The sequence below is a fragment of the Mixophyes fleayi genome, chromosome 1 (genome assembly GCF_038048845.1).
Source record: "Mixophyes fleayi isolate aMixFle1 chromosome 1, aMixFle1.hap1, whole genome shotgun sequence".
Lineage (NCBI taxonomy): Eukaryota > Metazoa > Chordata > Amphibia > Anura > Limnodynastidae > Mixophyes > Mixophyes fleayi.
Window position 1 is genome coordinate 93305593 of NC_134402.1, and position 13108 is coordinate 93318700.

General features: G+C 38.8%; 1 protein-coding gene across 2 annotated transcripts in view; it reads left to right on the plus strand.

Annotated features, from left to right (window-relative positions):
- Window positions 1-423: 423 nt before the first annotated feature.
- Window positions 424-13108, plus strand: part of FSTL5 (follistatin like 5) — a 497380-nt gene continuing 484695 nt past the window's right edge. For both annotated transcript variants that reach the window (XM_075198057.1, XM_075198064.1), the window contains exon 1: window positions 424-1122. In XM_075198057.1, the coding sequence (XP_075054158.1) occupies window positions 1102-1122 (21 nt within the window). In that variant the 5' untranslated portion in view covers window positions 424-1101. The remainder of the gene's footprint in view (window positions 1123-13108) is intronic.

Below are 13108 nucleotides of genomic sequence, written 5' to 3' on the forward strand. Positions count from 1 at the left end.
GAGCCCTGGCATTGTAAAAACAAGCAACAGTACATTTTGGATCACTGCGGTATGCAACGATACAAGATGATACTTAATGCTGCACACTAGCCAATAATGTAAAATAAACCCCTAAGACAGTATAACAAAACATATTTATTGAATACACTCATTTGTCTTCACAGTCACTATATAAAGTACTTTGGTATCCTTTGTTGTGAAGTAAGGAAATTAAGATCACAAATTGCCCAAACAAAAATTATAAAGGTAACTGAATACAAAGAAATTAAGCAAAAAATACATAAGCATAGCAAGAAAGGGCAGTGTTTACAACACTGAAATACAGCAGCTGCTATGCAATCTCTGCAAGCAGTATAACATATCAGCTTCTCTGTAACACTCGTTCAGAAGCAGCACGGAGAGAGACAGCGGTTGCTTTCTTGCTTCATAGAAGAGGCAGGAGGCGAGAGGAACAGAGCAGACGCTTTGAGTAAGTGTGCAGAGAAGCAGGGGTCTCACTACATGGTGTTAAAGTCGGAGGAAGTGAGAGCATTCCAACGCTGTGCATGCTAATCCATCTCTCCAGTTCCCTCCTCTTACATCCTATACTTCATTGTTTTCGCCTGTGCTGGTAGGATGGCTTGCACTTGAAGAGCTTACAACAACATGTTAAAGAGTGAAAGAAGCAGATGGACTGACAGTTAAAATGACGTCTACACACTAGGGCGGGGAGGTCTCTGTGAAGAGCAGAACTGAGGGAGTGGGCATGGCTTCAGCCTGGCTCGGAGACTGGAGAGTTGTGCTGTGCAGGCGCTGTCCACTTATCTGCTGGTTCTGAACTCTGGCCCCACGCCAGCATCATCTCCTGCCCTCAGCTCAAGGGGAAGAGAAGCGAGGAGCTTAGAACACTGCTCAAGATATTACATTGAGACAGCTATCATTTCTAAATCACAAAACTTGAGGATATCATACCAGGGGAATCAAGTGAAGCAAACATTGCACTGGATATCGCTTTTATCACTTGTCGTTGGGAATTTTAAGCTTTTTTCCTCCTTGAATAATTTCTGGATTTGTTGTACGTTATTGGCTTTTGGGGAATTACTCTACAACGTCTATATATTCATGAAACATCGCACAGCGCAGGTAATCTGTCTGCTTTACTTATCTTCATGTTTGTTTCATTTGTATTTGTACTCTTGCTATCTTGGTGAAACAGAAGAAATAAGTCAGTACTAATGCATAGGCAAGTGCAGGAAGGGGTTCTGGGCACCCTCTAGTTCAGGCTTACTGATTAAAATATAAAGAGGAACTGTTGCATTGCCATTATCATTAACACACCCCGCAGGCTCTTGCATTGAGACCTGTTTGAAGAGCAGTGTGATTTGTAAGCGTTTCCAAAACAGGGCATCTATCTAATGTTCGCTATGTATAGTGTATATAGTATGTGTATTGTAAGTATACATACCAGATACAGATTTTGGAGAAGGGCACATTTAGAATCCCTCTGTCAAATCCTGCCCCTGCCCAGCAATTACATTAAGTGATGTACATGTTGAGAGCATCATTGTGGTAAAGCAGATAGAGGGAGAGTGTGCATATGTAGCAGTGAAACATATTATATTGTTACTGCTGCTAGGTTGTTGTTGTTTTTTAATCGTGCAGTTAGATTCTAGTGTTATCACACTTTCATCTCTCTAACAGCTCTCAGTGTTTTGATTGTGAATGTGAAAACTTTTCAAGAAGTTAATCTGAAAGTTTCACCTTCTGTACCATCCGGAGAACATGAATGCATGTGAACAGACAGCAAGTGTTGACGTGAGATATTTTTTAATAAGCATTCAAATCAAGTCCTCTAATTTCATTGCATTACAATCTACTGTACAGTCCTACTGGGAGTTGAAAGACAAAAAGCAAACTAGTATCATAAAAACATATTATGTTAATTTGTATTGAATAATGAATAACGCATCTTAATTACTTCCTTTATACAACGAATGCTTCTAATGTGTATAACTAGTTTGGGATTTTGATTTATTGTCCCTTAAATGGACTGTAAATGATATATAAATAGGTTTATGTATGCTGAGCACAGGAATAAGCTACACTTTTGCTCTGTTGCTATAAATGTCAGCCTCAATACTGCTTTTCATATAAAAAACAAGCAAGAAGATTCTCAGTAGATAGCTCTATTAACAGCTTCACCAAGGTGGTCATATGTGCAAAAAATAAGACTCACTATTTTCTAGTGTCATATTATCTAATCAGACAAGTTTTTTATGTCAATAACTTTTCATTGATGCATATTTTATTACTACCTGTCTCTGTTTAACTAAATATGTGTTTTAAACATATTGTTTTAATATATTGTTCTTATAAAGTTGATTGTTGTTGATCATATGTAGGTTGCAAAATATCAGTGTCACTAGCATTAACATTGAGTAAGGTGTTTCTAAAAGAAGCTATTTTCTGTGTTATTCTTTGTTTGGAGTTTTATATGTTACATAATTGCTATGTGTAAGCATTTGGCTTGTGCGGAAGATTTGAGCTAATCGAATTGATTTCAGAGAATAGCATGTCATGTACGTGGCAAACTCATTTGTAAAGTGAATTAAAACTGACAGCTGGCAATAAAAATTCACGACCGTTTCCAGAACTGAACTCCTGAAAACATACATAACAAACATATGCAGTATGCAGCTCAGTACCTAGTGTAATGTGTACATGCATGTACTATAAATAAGATACATCCGGATATCATGATACAAGTCGTACTGGCAGTAGATTGCATTAAACATATTACATATTCATGCCTATATGCAAATATGTATTTTTGTGCGTTTGGATAATTTCAGTTATTTACAGATGACAAAGCATAAATCCCATAAGGAATGAATATGTTTGGTAATTGCCACTTTGCTGAGGACTGACATCTATAACTACCAAAGCCTCTACTTGCTGAGTCAAATGACTGTCACACAGGAATGACAGCTACTCTATATTTTACAGAGAGTAGTCTTTTATTTCAAACCCTTACAACATAATACAGCTGCCTTCTGTTCTACATTAAATTGCTTTATTCTCTTTCAAGCAGCAATAGCTATTATTCAGTTCCATGCTTTCCCTTTTACTCACTTTATATGGACCTAAAAATTCTGTTATGAGATATGATGTAAATTTGATTATATGTTAGGTAAATGCATCTTTACTGTAAATGTATTTTCATCAGGCTATACATGCAAAAATAATATTGATGTATTATGCTTTGTTAGGTTAGTTTACAGATTTATTCTGTAAATTACTGAGTTTTTGTAAAATGTTGTGGATTAAGGAGTACGAACAGTAAATAGAAATACATGTATATAGCAATAATGTGTGAGGAAATGTCTGTGTTTATTGGACCTAGGTAATGTAGCTGCTATTCAGCTTCTGCAAACATGGACCAAGTACTTAATAGCAGAGCATTTGCAGTTCACATAAGAGTTGAGCGGTGGTGGAGCTAACATAGGCCCCAGAGGGGAGGGGGTCCCTTGCTTCCCACGTGACCAGGGGCGGGCTGGCCCGGGGGGCAGGGGGGCATCGGCCCCCCGGGCCGCTCGGTCAGGCCGCTATTAGGGCCGGGGGGTAGGCTGGCCGCCCCCCGGCTACAAAATACTATGCTTTCCCCCGCGGCCGCATCTGATGACATCAGATGCGGTCAGAGCACAGGCGGCCGCATCACATGACAGGGGATGGGGCCGCGTCATCAATGCCGCATCCCTTTTCATGAGATGTGGCCGCCTGTGTGCCCCCCGGCCACGCCTCTCCCAGCCCGCGCCTGCACGTGACCCCCTGGTAATATGACTGAGGCCCCTGCAGTCCTTTCATAAGGCCAGAGCTGATGCCTCTTCTGATAAGTTCTGATTTTGTTTTGCCATTTCACACTTTATTTGTAATAGGGTGAGTTCCACATGGAACACTTGAGATCAAATTCCACTGGAGAAATGTGGGAAATTCCGCAGCCAAATGTAGAATAACTTGAATATTCCACAGAAGACTTTTGAATATTTGCTCATCTCTACTGTAGGACTTAAAGCAAGATGGTAAAGTGATGGTAAAGAGGGAAATAAACATTTGGGGGCTCATTTAGAGTTTGGCGTACATAGAATGCATCCATATATAGATTTTTGTAGATTTTTGCGTATCATTGATATAAGCTTCTATGCATCTGGAGAGGTAGAATGGGAAGGGGCGGAAAAGCATAGGCTGAGTGTAGTTAGGCCGTGTTCATGAAATTGGGAATTTAGGAATTATATCTCTTGCGGGAGCTGCAGGGCCTTTGATACAGTGTGCAATGATGACGATAATGATCTGGAGCATCTTCTAGTTCCTTCAAATTGGCTAATTGTTTATTGCCCTTTTAGCTAATACTACTTCAATCATTAGCATTGGGACTATATTATATCAAGTAGCGGCCTTCTGTTCGCATGATTTAATTGAGGTGTCCTGGGCTACTGCAGATGATGTTAGGGGAATAAAAACTTCAAAATATAGTATAGTAGCTGCTAGATGTGATCAAAATGTTTTGTAAAGTTTCTCACTTCTACATTTTTCAATAATTCTGAGACTTATAGTAATTTCACATATTTCAAGCAAAAACGATTTGGGAGAGCTAATGGGGGACTGTTTGAAGGGCTAATCTTGGTCAATTGGTACAGTGGTGTTCCTGTCAGTAAAGAAGATTTGGGTCTTGTAAATGGAATCTCAGCTAAAGATTTAATGAAAAACTACTAAACTACTGAAAAACTACTATTATGAGCATCTCTGCCTTAACAGTTGTTCATGTCACTGCAACATCCGCAGCCATTACTAAACACCTCTGGCTGTTCATGACAGGGTCAGGTACTGGTCATTTGAGCAACCCCTGAGGGTCAATCAGACATGAGCAAGAGAGAGGTCCTTCAGGCATCACTAGCAGACATATGAAAATGGATGAAATAGTGACTAGCTTGTCAGTTTGTATTACATTATCAATGTATATATGAAAACTGACAATAGGTTATTCTCATCATGGCTTTTTTTTACTCTGCTTGTATTTGAGACATAAGTAGATAAATAAATCCATTACACAGCTGAATATTTACCAAGGAAAAGTTTAGTTCCAAGTGTCCAGGCTAGTACAGTTTAATGTATGAGGTTTTAGTGTTGCTGTTACAGATACATCAAAGGTTGCTGCATTCACTAATATGTAGTAATACTATATGCTTAATGCCTGAGCAGGTGCAGTCAGCATTAACAGTACATCTGTTCTCTGTCAAAGGATATACAACGATCGAGTAATAAAATGAATCTGGAGAAATGAGTATATTGTGTAAGGGTAATCTCTGCATCAGCTCTGTATATTAAGGATGATTAACAGTGGGAGTCATCAGGCCTCACGTGCTCTATAAACTGAATGAGCCTCTACATCCAGAATACTATGTACAATAATTCCTTTACTTTGTTAAGTATATTGCTGGAATTTAATCCTGATGATGACATAATCCTGTGTGAGGTGCAACAGCTGAAAATACATACATACCAGTAAACACTGAGTGCAGGCTGAGCCTAGCAGTATAATATTATAAGAATATATAGTTATTAATTATTAAACCTTTCTTGTATCTATATAGTGGCAGGATATTACGGGTTAATGGTTTTTATGGGGTGACGTATAAAGGCCACTAGAAAATGTAGACAGGATCATAATAGCTTTGTTACTAGACCTTATTAACTGTATGAAGCCATGAATAAAACTGCATACTGGTTATAGTTATGTTTAGGAAAATTAGACAGGTACATTTATGGCATAGTACTAATTGTCTGACATTAACAATGGTATAGCACATTGAAATGCACAGATTGTCCTATTTTTACTATTTGTCCTAAAATGATCTACCAGATATATATTTATTCAAGTTTGCTACAAAGAGATTTCTTATTTGTTCAAAATATACTACTACTACTAATATTAATAATAATAGTTGGTAAGAACAGAAAGTGAAGTGCATGTACAATATGGTTGTGTTTACAGATTAGTGATATTTTCAAACTGTTCCATGAAATATTCACCTCATTTTTGCCTAGATTTAATAAACTGCGTGTTTGAAAAAGTGGAGATGTTGCCTATAACAACCAATCAGATTCTAGCTATAATTTTGTAGACTGTACTAAATAAATGATAACTAGGGGCCTGATTTATTAAGGATCTTAACTTAAGAAACTTCTTATTTCAGTCTCCTGGACAAAACCATGTTACAATGCAAGTGGTGCAAATTAGTATTCTGTTTTGCACATAAGTTAAATACTGACTGTTTTTTGATGTAGCACACAAATACTTGATAGCTTATTTGTACACTAAAATTTAAAGTTGATATTTGTGTGCTACATGAAAAAACAGGCAGTATTTAACTTATGTGCAAAACAGAATACTAATTTGCACCACTTGCATTGTAACATGGTTTTGTCCAGGAGACTGAAATAAGAAGTTTCTTAAGTTAAGATCCTTAATGAATCAGGCCCTAGAATCTGATTGGTTACTATAGGCCACATCTCCACTTTTTCAAACACGCAGTATCGTAAATATACCCCTTTGGCCTTGTTTTCCCAGTCCCACCCCAACCACACCAAATGTCGAAGTGAATTGATCATCCTCTTCCAAGCTCTATTCCTAGCTTGTAAATTCAGTGAAATGCAACTTTGGAAAACAGTGAATAATGACATTCTGTGGTATGGCGAAGCAAAGTTGAAACATGAAAATTGTACTACCGGATCTTCCCCCCCAAATTGGCTTGTTCTGCATTAAACTCAATTTATTTGACATTTATTCAGAATTGTTATATTCTAATTGTGAATTATTCAGTGTCATCTTAATGAGGATCTGTCAGAGCCAAGTCCATATCCCTCACCGAAAATTCCTCCATAATTGCTGTACTCATGCATGTTGTCAGAAGGGCTTTAAGTAAGCTAACAAGCAGGGATATGTTTGTATTAGATAGCAGAAGCTTTATAAGCTATCGAGAGTAGGGTTAAGAGGTTATTAATTTAACCTCAAAGACACATGAAACACACAGGGACTGATTTATCAAAGATCATTCTGCACATGCCCAGAACCGGACGATACGCAACTAAACAAAGCCACATTCAATTCATCTTCGTACGCAAAGGACAATTATTACAGCATATGTTTTCTGGGAGGGAATGGGGCAGGGAAGGGGCCTTCGCCCCTAGTCAATGTACAGTAAGGGCCTGCGAAACTCCACTAGTCTAAGTCCTGATTACTAGAGTTGACAGTCTCATATGTGTGTTATAACATGTGGTTGCAATCAGGAGTAACTGTAAACATTTATTTATGTTCAGTAGACAATAAAAACATCCTAATAAATGTATTTCATTGAGAGAAAAAAACACTTTTTTTATTGTTTTATCACTGATGTCTATATCATTGATACTTAATATTAATTGTTTTTTTTTTCTGTAAATTCTTTTGGCCATTTGTATTCCACATAGGTATTAGATGTATCCAGCACTCTCTTGTATAGTAGCGCAGAGCAGACCTACACCTGAATTTATCAGCACACGTATCTACATATCCATTCCTTGTTGAATTCGGGAGTATGCAGAGCTGATTTACGTGTGTTTATAAACAAACGCATGTTGCACTCAGTATACGTGCTTCGATGAATCAGGCCCACAGAACTCATTGCATGATTCATGCATTACATCTTATAGCATAGTGATTGAATACAATTTTAGTTAGCCAAAAGGCACGGTGGAGTGCCTTAAAGGTACGGGACTTACAGTTTTATATTGAGCACCCACTTGCCATAGGCGTGAATTGAGCCAGTCCCAGACCCATGATGGAAAACTGATCATCAAGTTCTGTACATTTAGAGGGAGCAGTTCAGAAAGTGAAATGCAGACAGGAAATTATTAAAGCAATACAAGTAAAATAATGTTTAATGGTAAAAATGCACCATTAGATGATCACATGTTTTCTCAAAGGGAAATACTGAAAACAGGATCTGTTACAGGGACATTACTATAATTTCACTCCGCAAAATGAAATCTCATTTCTGCCCTGTTTTACAAAATGAAGCACAGCAGTGTGCCTGCTACGTACTTTACTAGTAACACCTTGGCTCTTCCTAAATCTTTCACTTAGTCTTTCCAACCTTCTGCTCCTCCGCATATGTAGCAAGTTGTTCTGCTATCCTATGCCCCACATAGGTGTATTTCAGTGTCCAAAGCTGTGTTTGTGATGTAGAGTTACCACTCAACTACTTGTTTTCTCCATTTACTGATGAATTTATAACTGGACATATGCTTCTTTTATTGGTTTTATGATCATATAAACTGTATCTATATTTTTATGCATTTCAGTGATGGATCAAGTTGGCTTTTTAAAATATACCCTTTGTACAGTATTTAAATAAGATTTTACTGTTTAACAAAATATATTACTTTCCATGACTTAATTCACATACAATTACAATTGGCACAATTTATACAAATAGCATTATGTATCTTACCTGTTGCTGTACCTTGCTGTAAGCCTTTCACCTTTCCTATCTTTAGTTATTTCCTGTATACCTTCAAAATGATTTTTATCAGTTTTCTTACTTTCTTCATTAACTTAATTTCGTTGCCATCTACTAAACTTCACTTCAGAGTTCTGTGTTGCAACCATATAGAAGATGTACAATAAGCTCAGTGGAATAATTAGAGGCCTCAGGTCTTACCCCAAATCCACATCTTCATGTTTACATTACCAGCCCCTGTAATACACATAAGGGCAAGCAGTTTTATAATTTATTTATTTTCTCATATTTTTTATTGTTTATTATTATTTTTGACTTTATTATCAAGACCTTAGAACTCTGAGAACTCTCATAGGCTACCTATATTTCATCACCTATTAGTATTAGAGATGAGCGCACTCGGATTTCCTGAATCCGAGCCCACCGAACGTTGCCGATCTGAGTCGGATCCGAGACAGATCCGGGTATTGGCGCCAAATGAAAACTTGAAACTGAGGCTCGGAGTCATAATCCCGCTGTCGGATCTCACGATACTCGGAACCTATAAATTCCCCGCTAGTTGCCGCCATCTTCACTCGGGCATTGATCAGGGTAGAGGGAGGGTGTGTTAGGTGGTCCTCTGTCCTGGTAGATCTCGTGCTGTGCTGTTTAGTTCTGTGCTGTGCTGTGCTGTGCTGTGTTCTGCAGTATCAGTCCAGTGGTGCTGTGTGCTGTGCTCTGTCAATTTTGAGTTCAGTGGTGCAGCTGGGTCCTGTGCTGTGTCCTGTTCAGTCCAGTGGTCCTGTGTCCTGTGCTCTGTGCTTCTAAGGGCATAGTTCTTATTTCCCCAATATTCCCAAGTGTTTAAAAAAAGAAAAAAAAGTTATAAAAAAAAAATACAAAAAACTAATTAAATTTTTTTTAAGTACAACAAAATTTGCAAAACCAATCCTGCAGTATAAGCCCATTGGTACTGCAATATTACCAAGTTCACACATTCTGCAGTATCAGTCGAGTGGTGCTGTGTCCTGTGCTCTGTCCTTCTGAGTTCAGTGGTGCTGCTGGGTCCTGTGCTGTGTCCTGTTCAGTCCAGTGGTGCTTGTCCTGTGCTCTGTGCTTCTAAGGGCATAGTTATTTCCCCATTATTCCTAAGTGTTTAAAAAATTTAAAAAAAGTTATTAAAAAAAATACAAAAAAATAATTAAAAATAATAATAATTACAACAAAATTTGCAAAACCAATCCTGCAGTATAAGCCCATTGGTACTGCAATATTACCAAGTTCACTATTCAGCAGTATAAGTCCAGTGGTACTGCTATTACAAAGTTCACTGATTCAGCAGTATAAGTCAAGTGGTACTGATATATACAAAGTTCACTGATTCAGCAGTATAAGTCCATTGTACTGATATATTACAAAGTTCACTGATTCAGCAGTATAAGTCCAGTGGTACTGCTATTACAAAGTTCACTGATTCAGCAGTATAAGTCCAGTGGTACTGCTATTACAAAGTTCACTGATTCAGCAGTATAAGTTCAGTGGTACTCTCCTGTGCCGCATATAATTTTTAAAGGCTTTGCCGAGTGTGTGTGGCTTAGGGTACGCTCTCTTGTGCTACGTATAATGGAAAACCAAAATTTGGAGGATAAAGTAGGGAAAGATCAAGACCCACTTCCTCCTATGCTGAAGCTGCTGCCACTAGTCATGACATAGACGATGAAATGCCGTCAACGTCGTCTGGCAAGCCCAATGCCCAATCTCCTAGTACAGGGCATGTAAAATCCAAAAAGCCCAAGTTCTCAAAAAATAGCAAAAAGAGAAACTTAAAATCATCTGAGGAGAAACGTAAAGTTGCAATATGCCATTTACGACACGTAGTGGCAAGGAACGGCTTAGGCCCTGGCCCGTGTTCATGACTAGTGGTCCAGCTTCACCCAAGGATCTAAGCCCTCCTTCCCCCCCCCCCCCACAAAAAATTTAAGAGAGTTATGCTGTCAGCAACAACAACAAAACAGCAAAGAACTCTGCCTTCTAAACAGATGACATCACAAATCCCCAAGGCGAGTCCAAGGGTGTTGTTGGTTGTGAACCCTGACCTTCCCATCACTGTACGGGAAGAGGTGACTCCATCCAGCATTTGCAAGCACGCCCTCTGCATATGCTGGAAGGATCACCCACAGTCCAGTTACAGATTTGGCTAATGAAGGTGTGAATGTTGTACACCGGGAGGAGGATATTGATGTAGCTGGCGCTGAGGAGGATGTTGATGATTATGATGCAGACAGATACCAATTGCCTTTCTCAATTTCTATTTATATTCTAGATTATATAACGGCTGAATAGTTTTCTATTTTACTCCTAGTGGAGAGGGGATCTGATGCAGAAAGATACCAAACTGCCTTTGTCCATTTCTTTGTATATTTGAATTTCTAGTTCTACAGTCTATGCAGGCTGCTTTTATTATATTCAACTACAAGTGTAGGGCGGGGGGGGGGGGCAAAGTAATGTAGGTCCATTTAATTTCACTTTCTAGCTCCACAGTCTGTGCAGCTTGCTTTTTTTATCTTCAAAGTATTTACAAGCCTTGCAATCTAAAATTAACTGGAGGTAGTGACGTGGTAGAACTCCAAAAGGCAGTTTGGAAGCCCCTGTACAAACTAGCTATATTTTACCTGAGTTGTCCCCCCTCCAGTGTGTACTCGGAAAGAGTTTTTAGTGCAGCGGGGAACCTGGTCAGTGAGGCGGCGAAAGAGGTTGCTTCCTCACAACGTTGAAAAAATGATGTTTATAAAAATGAATAATCAATTCCTCAATGAAGTTACAGCACTGCCCTCCAGATAGTACAGAGGGACCTGTGGTTGTGAAGTCCAGCAGGGACGAATTGATAATGTGTGAGAGGAGGAAGTACACACTGTAGGGGGAGAGGAATCAGAGGTTGAGGATGAGGACGACATCTTTCCTCAGTAGAGTCTGTTTAGTTTGTACAGGGAGAGATGAATTGTTATTTTGGTGTGGGGGCCCAAACAAACCAATCATTTCAGCCACAGTTGTTTGGTAGGCCCTGTCGCTGAAATGATTGGTTTGTTAAAGTGTGCATGTCCTATTTCAACAACATAAGGGTGGGTGGGTGGGCCCAAGGACAATTCCATCTTGCAACTCTTTTTTTTGGCATTATGTGACCATTCAACAGGTCGTTTGCCATGTTCAAAAAGTAAAAGAAAATGTCAACAAATTAAAAAAATTTAATCAAAAGTTAAATGCTCTGTCATTATTTAAAACAAGAGGTTTGACGTGCTAGAATTAGTGTAGTGTTAATATGTTATAAACACTACACTTGGAACTTGGAGGAGGTATTGTGGCCCCGGTATCAAATTTAGTACCGGGGCCACCCCACTACGCAGTCCAGATACCTTGTTTGGTGGAATTCTGACCAGTTGAGGGTGTAACTATTTATTATATTGTGGCCCCAGTATCAAATTTAGTACCGGGGCCACCCCACTACGCAGTCCAGATACTTGTTTGGTGGAATTCTGACCAGTTGAGGTGTAACTATTTATTATATTGTGGCCCTGGTATCAAATTTAGTACCGGGGCCACCCCACTACGCAGTCCAGAATTTTTTTTGGGGAAATTCAGAGCCGTGGTTTTTTATTAATTATATTGTGGTGACCACTCCTCTACGCAGTCCAGGTACATTTTTTGGTGCGATTCATACCAGTTGATGGTTTTCTTATTATAATATTGTGGTGACCACTCCTCTACGCAGTCCAGGTACATTATTCGGTGCGATTCATACCAGTTGATGGTTTTCTTATTATATTGTGGTGACCACTCCTCTACGCAGTCCAGATACATTTATTGGCGTGAATGATACAAGTTCAGGGTTTTTAATTTATATTGTGGTGAGTGACCACTCCTCTTACGCAGTCCATGTACATTTTTTGGTGCGATTCATACCAGTTGATGGTTTTCTTATTATATATATTGTGGTGACCACTCCTCTATGCAGTCCAGGTACATTATTCGGTGCGATTTATACCAGTTGATGGTTTTCTTATTATATTGTGGGGACCACTCCTCTACGCAGTCCAGATACATTTATTGGTGCGAATCATACAAGTTCAGGGTTTTTAAATGATATTGTGGTGACCGACTCCTCTACGCAGTCCAGGTACATTTTTTGGTGTGATTAAGAAAGACCAGTTGATGGTTTTCTTATTATATTGTGGTGACCCACTCCTCTACGCAGTCCAGATACATTTATTGGTGCGAATGATACAAGTTCAGGGTTTTTAATTTATGTTGTGGTGAGTGACCACTCCTCTACGCAGTCCAGGTACATTTTTTGGTGCGATTCATACCAGTTAATGGTTTTCTTATTATATATATTATGGTGACCACTCCTCTATGCAGTCCAGGTACATTATTCGGTGCGATTTATACCAGTTGATGGTTTTCTTATTATGTTGTGGGGACCACTCCACTACGCAGTCCAGAAAGATACCTCGTTGCTAACGTTTTGGACTAATAACTATATTGTGAGGTGTTCAGAATACACTGTAAATTAGTGGAAATGCTTGTTATTGAATGTTATT